Source organism: Xyrauchen texanus, chromosome 7, assembly GCF_025860055.1.
Source record: "Xyrauchen texanus isolate HMW12.3.18 chromosome 7, RBS_HiC_50CHRs, whole genome shotgun sequence".
Lineage (NCBI taxonomy): Eukaryota > Metazoa > Chordata > Actinopteri > Cypriniformes > Catostomidae > Xyrauchen > Xyrauchen texanus.
In genome coordinates, this window is record NC_068282.1 from 47,196,169 (window position 1) to 47,213,260 (window position 17,092).

Below are 17,092 nucleotides of genomic sequence, written 5' to 3' on the forward strand. Positions count from 1 at the left end.
AACTGGCTCCTTTCGACGCAAAGAAGCAGCGGCTCTACTCCGAGCTCCTCACGGATGACTGAGCTCCTCACCCTATATCTAAGGGAGAAGCCCGCCACCCTTCTGAGGAAGCCCATTTCGGCCGCTTGTACTCGCAACCTAGTTCTTTCAGTGATGACCTAGCCTTCATGACCATAGGTGAGGGTAGGAACAAAAATTGACCGGTAGATCGAGAGCTTTACCTTCCGGCTCAGCTATCTTTTCGTGACAACGGTGCGATAGAGCGAGTGCAATACCGCCCCCGCTGCCCCGATTCTCCAGCCAACCTCCCACTCCATTGTCTCCTCACTCGTCAACAAGACCCCGAGGTACTTGAACTCCTTCACTTGGGGCAATACCTCCTTACCTACCTGGAGTACGCACTCCATCGGTTTCCTGCTGAGAAATCATTGGGTGGACTGTTTCTTTAAAAGACCATTCCCATTAAAGCAAATACAAATGTGATTTCACATACACATCTTCAGAACTGACTTTTGTGTAAATTGTATAGAAGCACACACACTTTTGGTACAGTTATTTTTAATGACGCTGATAGGAATAGATACATTTGTTATAAAAATGACAAAATAAATATAACACAAACAAACACTCCAACTGCTCCGAGATCAGACGCTCAGATGACTCCTTTCTGGTCCTCGTGTGACCGCTGGTGAAAGACAAACGTGACGGCCGCGTCCCAGGATGCCTGCAGCATAGGGTCTCTCAGTCCTCTCTTATCTGAACAGTGCTGCCAGTTGGACAGATCGCTGGTGCAGTCGGAGTCTTCTGGAGGAAGACGCACCTGTCGACCGTTTACACAGCGCCTGCAGCGGAACCTGGCCAAAAACAAAACATTAAGGAGTTACAAGAAAACTAATGTATAAATGCGTACATTTTAGGAACAGCCCTTATGTCTGAAGCACGCCAATGATGCCTTAAAATGCATTGCTGGTGTTTTTACCTGTCGTGTGTGTCGCTGATTGTATCCTCATTGAGTGAGAAAAGCTCTCGTAGCTCTCCGAGAGAGAAATGTCTTTCCACGTCCTGTTCCTCATCTACAACACAGCTGCTCAAGGCTTTCTTATGAGCCTGTCTCTGCAAGATCTTTTCCTCAATGGTCCCTGTCTGAATGAGGAAAAAATCTTCGCTATACACAACGTATAATTTAAATGAATTTAAACCGACTGATCTCAGTTCAGAAGAATCTGTGTTGTCAGTAAAGGGTTAAACTTTCGATGCATGGAGTACAACATGACGTCGATCACAGCAGAGATTGTCTTTGGATGAAACACCAACAAAACTATATATGGTGAGAAACCAGTTTGAGGCAAAAGACTAGATTTATCTAGCGATTAGCGATTTATCGCAAAACACCACATTGCTAAACACAATGTACACTAATTATTTTCTTAGAAAACCTTTATTTACTGTGAATTATCACACTGGAAATCAATGAAAGTCCATCCAAAAGTTGAAAAATTTAGCTTTCAGAGGGTTTATATGGAGTTAGGATGAAAATAAGGTGCATTTCGAACTGTTCTGAGACCAGTGCAGACAAACAGCACACATTAGTCATTCACTAAATAGGGAGCAAGGGTGCATCCTATAGCTCTCTATGCAGTTAAGTGCATTCACTCTTAAAATCTGATCAAAAGTTCAGTTTCAGGCTGCAGATGATGTTTGGATCACTCAACATGTTTGACACACATGGGACAATGATCATCAGTACATAGATTCAACATTTATAATGGATCATTTTATTTAAACATGGTTGACAGTGATTGGATGATGCTGGACATTACTTTGAATCTGAATTAATTATGCTAATTTCTGATGTCTATAACGTCTCAAAAACATGAATAACCAACACTCCTGAAACATAATAAACGATTTAAAATGCTGAAGAAACATCTTTTGCAACTCACCGACAGCAGTCTGTAGATGTAGCAGGTTTTCATCTGTCCATCTCGCCACACTCTGGCCATCGCCTGCTCGTCATTGGCTGGATTCCAGTCGGGGTCAAACATCACCAAACGATTTGCACCAATCAGATTAAGGCCACAACCTCCAGCCTTACTACTGAGCATGAATATGAACTCTGGATTCTGTAAGGCAGAAATTAAAATGTTATTTACCCAATAAAACAGGCTGAACACACAACTTGAGTGGTAAATACTCTTACAGAGGGGCTGTTGAATCTCTCCACAATCTTGGCTCTCTTCTTGATGGACATAGTTCCATCGAGTCTCACGTAAAGGTATCTGTTTATGAAGGACATTAAGACTGATATTTTAAAACCGAATTTATGATCAAAATACAGATGTTGGATTTTTAGTTCAAACTCTCACCTCCGAGTCCGACACAGCTTTTCAAAAAGATCTAAAGTCTGTGTGTAGTTAGAGACCAGAACCACTTTGTCACTTGTTGTGCTCCTGGTCATCGCTAGGATATAGTCCAGTACCAGCATTTTCCCTGAAATAAGACACAGCGTGTCTTAAATACTGAACATATTCAATCAAGGTCCGAAATTATTGGGGGTTTGGGGCCAAAAATGCAGCAGAAAAATGGCAAGAATGCAGGAGACATTTAAAATGTGCAGGTGAAAAGGCCCCTGTATGAATTTAGCAATATCTGAACATTTCATTACATTCTATTTTCGGCCAATATAGTTACAGATTTTGCATAAAATTGGGTTTTGTTGTCCTGCAGACACCATTAAGATTTGAAGATGTTATTTTTATTCTCCCAGTCAAATGTGGTTCTGTGTGAAGATAAGACAAGATGTTTCTAATAAAAAAGTAAACGGCATTGAATGTAGTGAAAGCAGTCCAACAACTCCAGAACCTGAAATGGCAATAGAATCTAAGGGTGAAAAAGCCCACTCTTAAATCAAGCTAAAATGGACTGACTTGTTACCGAAACCTCTGAAAACGATATGGCCTCTCATTGAAGACATTATGGAGCACAGTCTGATATGGGCATGATTGCACGCAGCACCAACTCTGGGCTCAATGGGTCCCATGGTGCAGCTCCACCTCTGGCCTCAGTGAGCCCCATGGTGCAGCTCCACCTCTGGCCTCAGTGGGTCCCATGGTGCAGCTCCACCTCTGGCCTCAGTGAGTCCCAACCCATTTAAAATGTAGCTTTGTTGTTCTAGTTTAAAGACTTTGAATTTGATGTTGATCTATTTTTTTTTAGTAATATTCATAATTTTTCAGATTTAAAATGTACTTCCAATAATTGTTTAAATTGAAGTATTTGACAAAAATTAACAATACGTTGTGTGCTTTTATATGGTTAAGAATATTATGTGCTGAATGTATAAATAAATGCACTAAATATGAGCTCCTGGGAACAAATATTTTCAATTAAATGAATTTCACCCTAATTAACAATAGTAGAAACAAGACGGTAAACAGAAGCAAACTTATAACTAAGAGTTTACCAGAGAGTTGTGGTTCCACTGCTTTAGTTGAATAATTTTGGGGGAAGAGATCCACTGCTCCATCAAAACCCTCCTCTCCTGCCAAACACTTCTCATAAATCAAAGCAGGATCTAACAGGAAGACAACAAAACAGACTTTAATTTATTAAAAGTGAGCATGACAAGTTTTCATATAACAACTTATAACTCACAGGCAGTGAAGCTGATCTAAGTGTGTCTTTATGTGCAAGTTTACATTTTTGGAAATCTCTACACTGATGAAAAGGTCAAAGGTAAAGTGTTCAATGCTCACGGTTGCAGAGTTTCTTCAGTGATGTGATGGAGGACAGAGAGGACACACTGATATTTCCAGTGTTCAGACTCTCAACAGGTTTGGCCTGTTTCAGGAATAACTTATACAACTCTTTCTGCAGAGGAGTCAATCTGACAGACAAAAACACACACAAAATATTCATTAAACCTTCCAATGCAGAAAAATGACAAAAGGCAAAGACAAATGAAACACTTTAAGATCTACATGCCATTTCAGAAACAAGTGCATCGTTTCAGTCGCTTACCGGCAGCAGACAACTTGTTCAATCTTCACAGGTAGATACTTGGAAAGAATGTCTGACGTTCGCCGAATCAAACACCTTAACAATACAAACACAGTGTATATGATTTGTAGGGGGTGATACAGATAGGTGTCTTTGATGGACGGGTTTCACCAGCACTCACCTGTTAACAATGCTGATGAGTTCTCGAAGTTTCTCCTCTCCCGCAGCTCGGCCTTTATCGCTGGCGTCAGCATCACGACCTTTAAGGATTGGAATCTCAAACCGTTTCTTAAACTCCTGAGCTGTGCCTGGGAGAAGTGATGCATTTAATTTCTTTAATTACAAAAAAGAAATGTGAAAATAGACAAACTTTCACAAGACTTTTGGTCCCCGGCTGAATGTCGATAATTAATATTCGACGAAAAACAGATTTCAATGCAGTTCTCTACAAGTCTCTTACCGAGAATACCAGAATTGACAAAGTGCACCAGACTGAAATACTCCAGTAAATCGTTCTGTATGGGAGTCCCAGATATCAGCACTCTTCTCTGAGCATTCATAGAATTCAGCGCCTGATACGTCTGATTGTCTGAGTTTTTCAGCCTGTGACCCTAAAACAAATAACAGAGATACTGCCATACTGGACAAACCGAATGGACATCCCCGGCAAACATTACACAGCGCTTAACTTCTTAATAAGGACATTTAATTGAGATTGCACTTACATAGAGTCTTTACTAGGCAATCAAATATTTTAAAGCTGAGCACAAGTAGAAAATTCCTATTCACTAAATCGCTAGAGATTTCCATGACTTCTGGGAACGGAGATATTATCAGTTCTTTTCTAAATAGGTTACCTCGTCACAAATAACCAGTCCGACTTTGCCTTTGTGCAGGACTTCAGCGTGCAGACGGAACGTTTCATAGGATATGATCAGGATTGGAGTCGGCACCCTCAAGCCGTGTTGGGAGATGAAGTTTTCTGAAAGAATAAATGCAAAAAAACTGACTCTGGCTAACAGACATTCAGCAGTATAACGTAAGAGGAAAGCTGATGGTTGATCAACAGACTATTGTGTAAGAAAACACTCAAATTAAAGGTGCACTCAGTACGTTTTTGTTGACATTGTCTTGAACTTGGATGCAGCATCGTTCAAACTAGGGCTGCTCGATTATGGCACAAATCCCAATCACGGTTATTGAACATAATTACTCACTGACTTTGGAAGGAGGTTATTGTCATATGATAATTATTTGATGTTACGTATGATAGTCAAATAAAGGAAAGCCTCCATCATCATCATTTAAAGCAACATCTACCATGTACAATAAAGTATTGCGACCTTATCACAATACCAACATTTCAGTTGTCAAAACTGAACAGACACGCATGTTCAGCACACACACATATACGCCGCCTGTCAATCAAACAGGGCGCAGCTGTTCCTAGATCGCTAGCGAATTATAAAATGACGTGCTCTGGATTACTTTCAACAGCAGAATAAGAATATTAACTTTCTAATAAGTGACACAGGCCATTTCAATGTCAACTGGTCAAAATAACTAAAAAGATGCAGCGTTTAGGAAGAGCTCAGAAATCACTATTTGGTGGGATGACCCTGATTTTCAATTACAGCTTTCATGTGTCTTGGCATGTTCTCTAACAGTCTTTCACATTGCTGTTGGGTGACATTATGCCACTCCTGGTGGAAAAACTTGCAGAAGCACCCCCGGATCATCACCTATCCTCCACCAAATTTCACAGTGGGTGCGAGACACTGTGGCTTGAAGGCCTCTCCAGGTCTCCGTCTAACCATTAGACGACCAGGTGGAGGATCGGTGATGATCTGGGGGTGCTTCAGAAAGGCTGGAATCGGGCAGATTCGTCTTTGTGAAGGACGGATGAATCAAGCCACATATGAGGTAATCCTGGAAGAACACTTCATTCCTTCTGCTCTGACAATGTTCCCAAACTCTGAGGATTGGTTTTTCCAGCAGGACAATGCCACACAGCCAGATCAATCAAAGTGTGGATGGAGGACCACCAGATCATGGCCAGCCCATTCTCCAGACCTGAACCCCATTGAAATCGTCTGGAATGTGATCAAGAGGAAGATGGATGGCCACAAGCCATCAAACAAAGCAGAGCTGCTTGAATTTTTGCACCAGGAGTGGCATAAAGTCACCCAACAGCAATGTGAAAGACTGGTGGAGAGCATGCCAAGACGTATGAAAGCGGTGCATGAAAATCAGGGTTATTCTGCCAAATATTGATTTCTGAACTCTTCCCAAGTTCAAACATTAGTATTGTGTCGTTTAAAAATGAATATGAACATTATTCAAGGTCTGAAAACACTGCATCTTTTTTGTTATTTTAAAACAGTGTTTGAGGATACTGAAAAGTATGAAAAATAAAGATTTACTGCTGAGTGACTCCAACCAGGTCTCCTAAGCAACCAAATTAGCCCGGTTGCTAGGGAGGGTAGAGTCACATGGGGTAACCTCCTCGTGGTCACGATTAGTGGTTCTCGCTCTCAATGGGGCGTGTGGTGAGTTGTGTGTAGTTCGCAGAGAGTAGCATGAGCCTCCACATACTGGGAGTCTCTGCAGTGTCGTGCACAAAGAGTCACGTGATAAGATGCGTGGACTGACGGTCTCAGAAGCGGAGGCAACTGAATATTGTGCTTCGCCACCCGGATTGAGGTGAGTAACCGCACCACCACGAGGACCTAGTAAGTAGTGGGAATTGGGCATTCCAAATTGGGAGACATTTAACTGGGCATTACTTTTAACTTGGCACATCGTCCAATAAAATGAATATTTTGACCTTTAAAGACTCTTTGTGTATTCTTATAATTATCTTATTTTTTCTGGAAAATAAGACAAAAGTACTGATGAAGATGATATTGGTCTACAACTACTGATGTACTACATGAACTACTTTAATACCAAGTTTACGGTCTATTTCATCCTTGGAGCCGCCGTCGATAGCAACAGGATGTACCCGTCCACCGAGCCACTTGCCCACTTCATTGTACCAGTTCCGCACGAGGCTGGAGGGAGACACCACGATGACCTTGTCGATCTCAGGTTTGAAATCAGGACTCTGTTTCAGTAAAGTCCACATAAGAGTGATGCACTGCAGGGTCTTTCCCAGTCCCATCTCATCCGCCATAATACAGCCGTATGAGTTAGGGATCCGCCTGCCTGTCACACAGTCCCACAGGAACTTTACACCCTACACAAGAACGTAAGAAAGTAATTAATACACTTATACAAATCAGTTCAAGTAGTGATTATCAACCCAAACAGTGACAGTTTTAATTAGTTATATGGGTAGTTGAAGCATAACATGTCAGAATTTATTAAATCTAAATCTTAATATTTTAGTTAAAATGTAAATGAATGTGTAGGGGACAGTGTTTCCTGCCCCACTGTTCAGCAGTGGTACTCTGCCGCTAACGAATCTCTAGTGCCACGTCAAAAGAAATTATAATTCAGTCATTGTGATCATACAGCCTGAATTCAACGTGAAGAATGTTGCATTTATTTAGTGCTTTTTTTTGACACTACACTCAAAGCGCTTTACAGTGAATGGGACTCTTCTCAACCACCACCAGTGTGCAGCATCCACCTGGATGGTGCGACGGCAGCCATAGTGCGCCAGTACGCTCACCACACACCAGCTATTGGTGGAGAGGAGAGAGTGGAGTGATAGAGCCAATTAATGGATGGGGATTATTAGGAAGCCATGATTGATAAGAGCCAATGGGGGGAATTTGGCCAGGACACCAGGGTTACACCCCTACTCTTTTCGTAAAGTGCCCTGGGATTTTTAATGACCACAGAGAGTCAGAACCTCGGTTTCACGTCTCATCCGAAAGACGGTGCCTTTTTTTACAGTATAGTGACCCCATCACTATACTGGGGCAATACGACCCACACAGACTGCGGGATGAGCACCCCCTGCTGGTCTTCCTAACACCTATTCCAGCAGCAACCATAGTTTTCCCCAAGGTCTCCCATCCTGGTACTGGCTGGGCTCAACCCTGCTTAGCTTCAGTCTAGAACTACACGGTGATTTGGCTGTTGGCATACTGCAAAATCATGGCAAAATTACATGTCCTTCTTTCTCAGAAACATAAAGCATGACTAATTTCGTTAAAATCATGAATTACTCTTATGAGCCAGTTCTTTTACTGAATCGCTCCAAACAACTCAATAACTTCCGAGTTATTGCTTTGTATCAGGATTCATCTGCAAAATGACTCCTATGAGCCAGTTCTTTTAATGAATCACTCCAAACCACTTACTAAAGCGAATTGTCGCTTAGATTTCAGGATTTGTCAGACAAATTCTTCTTACTCGGTTCAAGTAATATATTGCTCCAAATGACTAACTAACTTGCGAATTGTCACTTTGAATCAGGATTCGTCTGACAAATGACTCTTAATAGGCAGTTCTTTTAATGAATCACTCCAAACAACTCACTAACTTGCGAGTTGTCTCTTTGAATAAGGATTCGTCTGACAAATGACTCTTAATAAGCAGTTCTTTTGATGCATTACTACAAATGACTCACTAACTTGCGATTTGCCGCTGTGTATCAGGATTCATCTGAAATTGACTTTTATGAGCCGGTTCTTTAATGTATTGCTCCGAACGAATCAAAATGCAGGAATAACTGTTTTATGTATAAGGTTTGTGTTGTAACTTGCCATGACAATGTGTAGTTAAATAAACACATTTGCAACACAGTTGTTTGTAGTAAATTGTATTTTAAATTTTATTAAAACATGTAAACGTTAAACTTTTAAATAGGCTACAAAAATAGTATATCGAGGAGCTCCCCGCTAAAAAAGCAGAATTCTGTGGGAAACTGCTTTTTATTTTATACATTTTAGCTTTTCATAATTTTTATTATCACTTTTTTGCCTTTTTGCATTATTTTAAATGGTCCTGCAGTGTGACAAATGAATTTCTTAAAGTACAAATATTTCATATAAACACTAAATTAACATGGCCATAAAATTGGCATGCATAATTATAAAATAATTCGCATAATTCTGTTTAAAATGGTTTTAGATGGAGTTTTGCATGTCACAGCGCAAGACGTGAATTTCCCAGAAGTATTTAATGTAACCTAACTATCCATCTACTAATATATTGGATTGTTTTTTTTGGCCATTTTCTGGGACGATGACTCCACTGATTTGGCCAAATAACAGAGGTATTAGTTTCCGTTTTTATCTTGTTAATGGATAATATTTTGCTCTTATTTTTTTTATCTTTGTTTTAATAATTATTGTGTAAAAAGCGGTAATTTCAGCAACTATCTGTGCATCTACTCTGCCGTAATTTTATATTATTATCTATATTTCACTTTTGCCGTTGAACCAGCCATATCGGACGACCATTTTTCACTATCTCTCTATAGTAAGATCATACCTCTCTCTGATGGGGGCGAAGCACTTTACTCAGTACTGGATCCACAACCACATGCACTGGTAACTTCTCCCTGCAAACAAGCAAAAAACAAAGTCATACATGTTATTGTTCAGCGGCTAGAGAAATATAAATGACTATCATCAGAATGTCACAGACTTGTCTGCTTTGATGAGGTCATGAGCACTGATAGCAGGCGGTTCGTACAGAACCAGAGCTCCATCTTCAAATGGGTCATGAAGGGCTTTCCTCACACCAGCCCGCCTCAATCCCAGAGCCCGCAGACCCAATGAGCCTAAACACAAACAACACAAGCATCTATATAATTACATGCTGGACTATCACACGAAGTACAGAGTGAGTCATTCTTAAATCAGCCAATGAGGAAAGGCAGTTAATAACACCATTATATTACATTTACATTACATTTATGCATTTGGCAGACGCTTTTATCCAAAGCGACTTACAGAGCCCTTATTACAGGGACAATCCCCCCGGAGCAACCTGGAGTTAAGTGGCTTGCTCAAGGACACAATGGTGGTGGTGGCTGTGGGGATCGAACCAGCAACCTTCTGATTACCAGTTTACCAGTTATGTGCTTTAGACCACTACACCACCACCACTCCATACACAAGAATGAAAATGTAACAAAACGTTCAGTGTTTACCTGTATAATTTAGGATGGGAATCTTGAATGGCTTTGATAAGATCTTGCGGATGAAGGCTTCCTGTACGAGATACACTTAATCAATCAGTCAACAATCCAAATCAACCTGGTTCCATTCTGACATGTAACACACACTTTTCATGATCTAATCCATTCCTGATGGATAAAATCAAGTCTTGCTCTACATACGGTTTCATTAGAAAATACATTACATTATGAATGTAAATTACAAACAGTATTTCACATAGTGTGTTCATGTTTTTTAAAACAACTCACATGTTCGTTGCCATCCACACACACAGGCCTGTTGGTGAGTTGTGTCAGGGGTTTCCTGTAAGGAGAGATGTAGTTTTCTCGACAGTCTCTCTTGCTGTCTGATGCCTGCGGGAGTAAATACAGTCCATCACACATCATGTATTCATGATCATACATGTACAGTACTTCAAAAATATTTTATGCATAAGTTATTAAAAGTATATTTCACCCAAAAAGGAAAATTCTCTCATCATTTACTCACACTCATGCCATACCAGATGTGTATGACTTACTCTCTTAAATTATTCTGCTGAGCACAAAGATTTTTAGAAGAATATTTCAGCTCTGTAGGTCCATACAATGCAAGTGAATGGTGGCCAGAACTTTGAAACTCCAAAAAGCACATAAAGGCAGCATACAAGTAATCAATATGTCTCCAGTGGTAACATCTATATCTTCAAAATGGTAGGTGTGGGTGAGAAACGGGTCAATATTTAAGTCCATTTTTACAATATTCTCTATATTCTCCTCCCTGCTCAGAAAGTGGCGATATGCATGCAGAATGCAAATCGTCCAAAAAAAAATAAAGTGGAAGTGAAAGTAGAGATTTATAATTACAAAAAAAAAGTTAAATATTGATCGGTTTCTCACCCACACCTATAATATCTCTTCTGAAGATATAGACTTAACCACTGGAGACTTATGAATTACTTTTATGTGCTTTTTGAGCTTTAAAGTTCTGGTCACCATTCACTTGCATTGTATGGAGCTACAGCGCTGAAATATTCTTCTAAAAATCTTTGTAAAAGAAAGTCATACACATCTGGGATGGCAAGAGGGTGAGTAAATGATGAGAGGATTTTCATTTGAGCTATCCCTTTAAATCGCAAAGCAAAAATTAGGGATGTGCACGAGCAGCTGAATCCTCAAGTATTCGCATCGCTGGCTGTAAATACAGTGAAATGCACATTAAATCCTGAACACCCAGAATAAAACTCGCTGTTATAACTGAATACATTGGGTGGTGCTGTGGACACAAGTTGATCACACTTGATGAGAGTATGGCGTCATCTGCCTCCAGGCTCAGCGAGGTTTGGAATTATTTTGATCAAAATGATCATCATGTCATGTGCAAGCATTATCAGGAGATCAATAAATCATATTTGAACTGACGGTTCAAACACTGAACCGTCAGTATTGACTAGTCGAATGAGAAACGACAGCAGTCGACAGCAGGGACAATGACTCCTTACTATGGTTAAGGTTAGGGGTAGGTGTAGGGATAGGCTTTACGGATAACAACCAATCAGGTAGCAGGGAGTCAAAATCTGGTAGGGAGTCAAATTTCGGCACAACGCACCGGCAGAGCGTGTTTTCTCTGCCTGACTTTCACCCGAGCATGTCATGTCATGTCATGGCTGCTTGTTTTGACATGACATGATGCTTGTTTTTCTCAACAAGAACATGGCAGGATACATGCTAACATGTTAACCATTATATGCTGAGTGCTTATGTACATTCTGTACATTAATTGTGGCAGTCTACTTTATTAGCGGTTTCTTTTTCTCCACTTTGGGTGAGCTTAAATGCTTTTGTTCTATACTTTTTTGTTTACACGCATTGCTTAATTAAACGTTTTCAACACAAAACTTGTTTTGAAATGGTGACGCAACCTTGACGATTAAAGAAATGTGTCTCTTTCTCATTAATTAACTTAAACTAATAATAGAGTATTTGTTTTTTTATGAGCTCAAATATTCCAATAAAACATTATTGAAACATGCCCATCCCTAGCAAAAATCATTTATTTTTTATTGAAAATAAGATTATAATAATTAACTTTCTTCACAATAATTCCTTTGCAACACAAGATAAAGGTAATTACACTGGCAGCCAAAAGTTTGGAATAATGGACAGATTTTGCTGTTTCGGAAGGAAATTGGCCCTTTAATTCAACAAAGTGGCATTCAGCTGATCACAAAGTATATTCAGGATATTACTGATGTAAAAAACTCTAGAAACTCGTCAGTCAATCATTGTTTTGAGGAATGAAGGCTGTACAATGCTTGCAATTGTCAAAAAATTAAGATTTCATACAAAGGTGTAACTACAGTCTTCAAAGACAAAGCACTACTTGCTCTAACAAGGACAGAAAGAGATGTGGAAGACCAGATGTACAACTAAACAAGAGGATAAGTACATCAGAGACTCTAGTTTGAGAAACAGACGCCTCACATGTCCTCCGCTGACAGCTTCATTGAATTCTACCCGCTCAACACTAGTTTCATGTACAACAGTAAAGAGAAGACTCAGGGGTGCATTATGGGAAGAAATGTAACAGAAAAACAAAAAGAAAAGGTTCGAGTAGGCAAAGAAACACAGACATTGGACAACAGATAATTGGAAAAGAGTGTTATGGATCTTCACCCCCATTGAGCTTTTGTGAGATCAGCTAGACTGTAAGTTGTGTGAGAATTGCCCGACAGCACAGCCACGCCTATGTCAAGTGCTACAGGAAGTGTGGGGTGAAAGGTCACCTGAGTATCTGGACAAACTGACAGCTAGAATAACAAGGATCTGCAAAGCTGTCATTGCTGCACGTGGAGGATTTTTTGATGAGAACTCTTTGAAGTAGTTTAAGAAGTTCTGAACATTTTAGTTTTTTTTCAAATTGTAATAGTAATTTTTCATGTTATTAATGTCCTGACTATACATTGTGATCAGTTGAATGCCACTTTGATGAATAAAAGTACCAATTTCTTTCCATAAGAGCAAAATCTGTACATTATTCCAAACTTTTGTCCTCAAGTGTATCTCAAAGGTACCTAAAGATTTCCTACTTTTATCATCCATTTTAAACTAGTCATAAATCAAATATATAAAGACATAGAAGCATTTAAAAAAATACTTTCATTACTAAGTGTAAAAGGTAACAATATTTTTGGATGGATCATAACAGCGTGAATGGATAGAAATAGACTTTAAAGATGCATCAGGTAAAATGTAATATTTACAACTATTAAAAACTCACAATGTTCTGGTCCCAGTCTTCATCATCATCTGAATCTTCTCCTTGTTTCCTTTTGGCCATCTGACTGGGTGCTAGACTTCTCCTCTGAAGTAATTCATAAATAAAGAAGATAATAAATGCAAACTATATACATGGACAGGAGCAATAACTGGAGCAATTCTGTGCAACTACTTTTTGCCACATTTTGGAGATTCAATTTGTAACCTACCATTCTGAATCAGGAAATTAATCTGATTTAAATAAATAAACAAAAATGAATGAATGTGCATTTGCTAATCTCTCTGTCAAATCTTCTTTTATCTTCTTATGTCCATCCACGCGCTACAGTCCTCGGTATCACGAAATTAAAAAATCAAAACTGTCGTTTCAAACGATACACAGTTCTTTAATTTAACACATAATTGTATTTTTTCGTTACAAATGAAAACAAAGCTGCAATTATGAAACACTAGCAGCGTACCTTAAACCGCTCTATGGCGAGCGGAAAGGGACAAACTAAGCTTTATGCGTTTCAAAAATGGCGCGCTTACAACGAGGAAAGGAAGAAGAATGAACATGTTTATTGTATTCTAGCATTTTTTTCTAGCAAGTTTTATTACATTATATTATTTGACAAAACTTTTTAGCACCAAAAGAAGAATATATAGTTTAGAGTTGTAAAGAATATGCTTATAGCTCAGAGCATTTGTTGTTATTTATATGTTAACATGATTTCAAGATTTAGCCTGGAATTAATTACATGACAATTTATATATATATATATATATATATATATATATATATATATATATATGTATATATATATATATATATGTATGCATATATATGTACATATATATATATATATATATATGCATTAAGTTACAATTACAGTAGCAAGTCACATGTATATGCATTGACTTGGCTACTAAGTTAAAGGTCATGACATATATAATTTCTTTATAATTTCTGTCAGAAACACTCGGTTTTGGTGCTGCTTCTCCTTTAAGACTTGACAGTACATGCCCACTATTCTGATTGGCTCTCTGCTTTTGACTGACCTACTCTCTGCTTATAATCTCTCTGCTCATCGCTACTGGGCGGGGCTACGGAAGTGATTAGGTAAAGCAAGTGTTGATGTGTTGTTGTGGATGCGGTCAGATCACTGATCTATATTTATAGCCTGGAGCATTTAAAGAATATATATAGATCAGTGATAGATTTGATAGACATTTGCGTCTATGCAAATGTCTATCAAAGTTTGGCACACAATGTGGAGGAAGTCGAGAACGAGTCTTTTTTGAAGCTCGGTTTCAACAAATGCTCTTAATTGCAGTGAGGAGGTAAGTTTTGAGTTCTGAAACGTACAGTATATTTTTTTATAGTACAATGACCTCTTATATCAAAATATCAAGGGAAATTTGATTCCTCATGTCATGAGGACTTTAACATTTTTGTTAAACATTCTATTCTCAGACACTTCTTGCTGCTAAGGTTTCTCTAGATGTATTTGTCTATACAGCTGCAAAGGGTTGAAAAATAAAGTGAATCATTATAATCGTTAAATCCCCTTGAATTGACTATTAGAGACTACAGTGGAGCAGTGAGTTTTTTAGCATTCTTTTAGGACCTTAATCAATATTTATCAAATCGTTGAAGTCAGTTAAACAAACCGGCCACCAGATGGCGCAGTAGGGTTAGAAATAGCTGCTGACGTCATAAAAGCCAATCAACTCCTGAAGTTGGAGCAAGCCAGGGAAGTTTGAATGGAAGTTTGTCATTCGTTGAGGATACTCATGAGTGAGATATTGTAAATTACAAACTATTCATCTTCTCTTTTGTGTAAAATAAATAAATAAATGGGTTTAGAGACACTGCAGAAATATGGGTTTGTAATGTTTCAAATTGACATTTAAATGATTAGAGACTCTGTCATTCATATGTGTAATTTACTTAAGCTGAATGAAATAAAATCTGAATAGTTAATGAGTCTTAGCTATAAAATCAATGACATCAAATACAAAAGTAGCTGTAAATAATGCACAAGATATCATAACAAAATAAACACTAGAATACATTTGATATAATGTATTATATCTCATAACTACCTAGAATGTTTTGACCTACTGTATATAAATCTTTGAAGACATATAAAATAGCAGAAATTGGCCCCAACATTTTAATGTCACTTTCGGCGACATTTAGTTAATTTCTGTATTTGCCCATAAAAACAGGACTTTTTAAACAGTAAAATTGAATTAGATGACCTTACTTGGATTGTTCAAGGCAATCAGTTTGCATGCTTTTTTTTAAGTAAGCACACTTACTTTGCTCAAGTAAACAAACCTTCATTTTTTTTAAGTAACGTTATCTAGTTACAAATCAACTTAACTCATCTGTGATAAAAGGATCGCTGTTTTTATGTAACTATTTAAATTGGGTTATAACATGTCTTATACAGTATAAGGGAAATTATGCCACGTAACACATTGGATTCTCCTCAGTACTTCTTAGTGCACATAAATCTGCACGTTTGTAAAGTACAATTGAGTAAAGAAGAATGGCTTGAACATAACGGGCTCCAAGGAAACAATAATCACCCTCATGGTGACTTCACAATTATCAAACAGCTACAACAAAACAAGAACAATAGTCATCAGAATTCAAACTAAATACATTTTTAAATAACAATTATTATTTTCTACATAAGTTCCCTTGTCATGACCAAACATGCATTTATTGAAGCGCAAGGGTTTATGGGTATTCCACACAGGTACTTGGTAACTTTGAGTTAGTAGTACTCAAAGCCAAAGTTTATATATTTGAGTCATGATTCCAAAATGTGACATTTCAAGTAATGTTTAAGGAACACTTTAGGGTTTAGAGAGTAACGGTACCTTAGTTAAAACTAGTAGGAATAATAACAACATAAGCTTAAGTTGAGTAAACAATTTCTTTTTATTTGAGATATCTACAGTGATGGGTACATTTGAATAGCAAATAAAACTGGTGAACTATTGTGAGAACATTTGTTTCAATCTCTTCTGAACATGTTAGTTCGGCTAGGAGGGTTATGTTTTTATGTTTATTTTGTGTTTGTGTGTTTTAGAGGGAATTGTGAGTGAGCGACAATGGTGAAAAATCCCTTGTTAAGTCGTACGTGAATGTTGCCAAACAAAGTGAAACACGTGGATCACACAAAGAGTACACTGTATTTCTTTCTTTAAATGCATCATTTGTATAAAAATCTGAGCAATAAATTCCACGTATGTACACGTTATAAATAAAATATAATTATGATAACATGTATACAAAAACACTACAATAAATACATACATCAAACAATAGTAGTAATTACCCTTAAATAAAGCAAGAGATGCATAGCATCCAAAGGGTGAGGTCATCTTTCACTATTCACTGCATCGCTGGGAAACTCATTTAGATGTTCGACTGTACAGCCATGAATGATCAAATCCTGTTTCCTCAGTTCTCAATTGATCAAAACTGACTGAAACTTCCCACATTATCACAACAACATTATTGCTAATGATATAAAAGTTAGAAAACATGTACATTATCGTCTGCCATTATTCAAATGTTGGGAAAAAGCTTGAAATGTTAATCTAGTATTATCAGACACAGAATAGAGAACAAAACACTGCAAGAAAATTAAACAAAAGATAAAGAAGTCCAAACAAAATCTGTTGAATAATATT

General features: G+C 38.1%; 1 protein-coding gene across 1 annotated transcript; it reads right to left on the minus strand.

Annotated features, from left to right (window-relative positions):
• Window positions 1–555: 555 nt before the first annotated feature.
• LOC127646758 (DNA repair and recombination protein RAD54-like) lies at window positions 556–13,862 on the minus strand. The gene is made up of 18 exons (XM_052130621.1): window positions 13,606–13,862; window positions 13,398–13,481; window positions 10,388–10,492; window positions 10,112–10,172; window positions 9,604–9,739; window positions 9,448–9,517; window positions 6,949–7,237; window positions 4,857–4,981; window positions 4,460–4,610; window positions 4,181–4,307; window positions 4,021–4,095; window positions 3,756–3,886; window positions 3,464–3,574; window positions 2,367–2,490; window positions 2,201–2,279; window positions 1,944–2,123; window positions 980–1,143; window positions 556–854 (listed from the first exon to the last, which is right to left on the minus strand). The coding sequence occupies exons 1-18, from the start codon at window positions 13,606–13,608 to the stop codon at window positions 653–655; spliced, it is 2,217 nt and encodes a 738-aa protein (XP_051986581.1). The 5' UTR covers window positions 13,609–13,862; the 3' UTR covers window positions 556–652.
• Window positions 13,863–17,092: the final 3,230 nt, after the last annotated feature.

Coding starts and splice junctions, on each gene's coding strand:
- LOC127646758 (XM_052130621.1), bottom strand. Junction 2,124..2,200: donor AGAGATTCAACAGCCCCTCT/GTAAGAGTATTT, acceptor TCTGCCTTACAG/AATCCAGAGTTCATATTCAT. Junction 855..979: donor ATCAGCGACACACACGACAG/GTAAAAACACCA, acceptor GTTTTTGGCCAG/GTTCCGCTGCAGGCGCTGTG.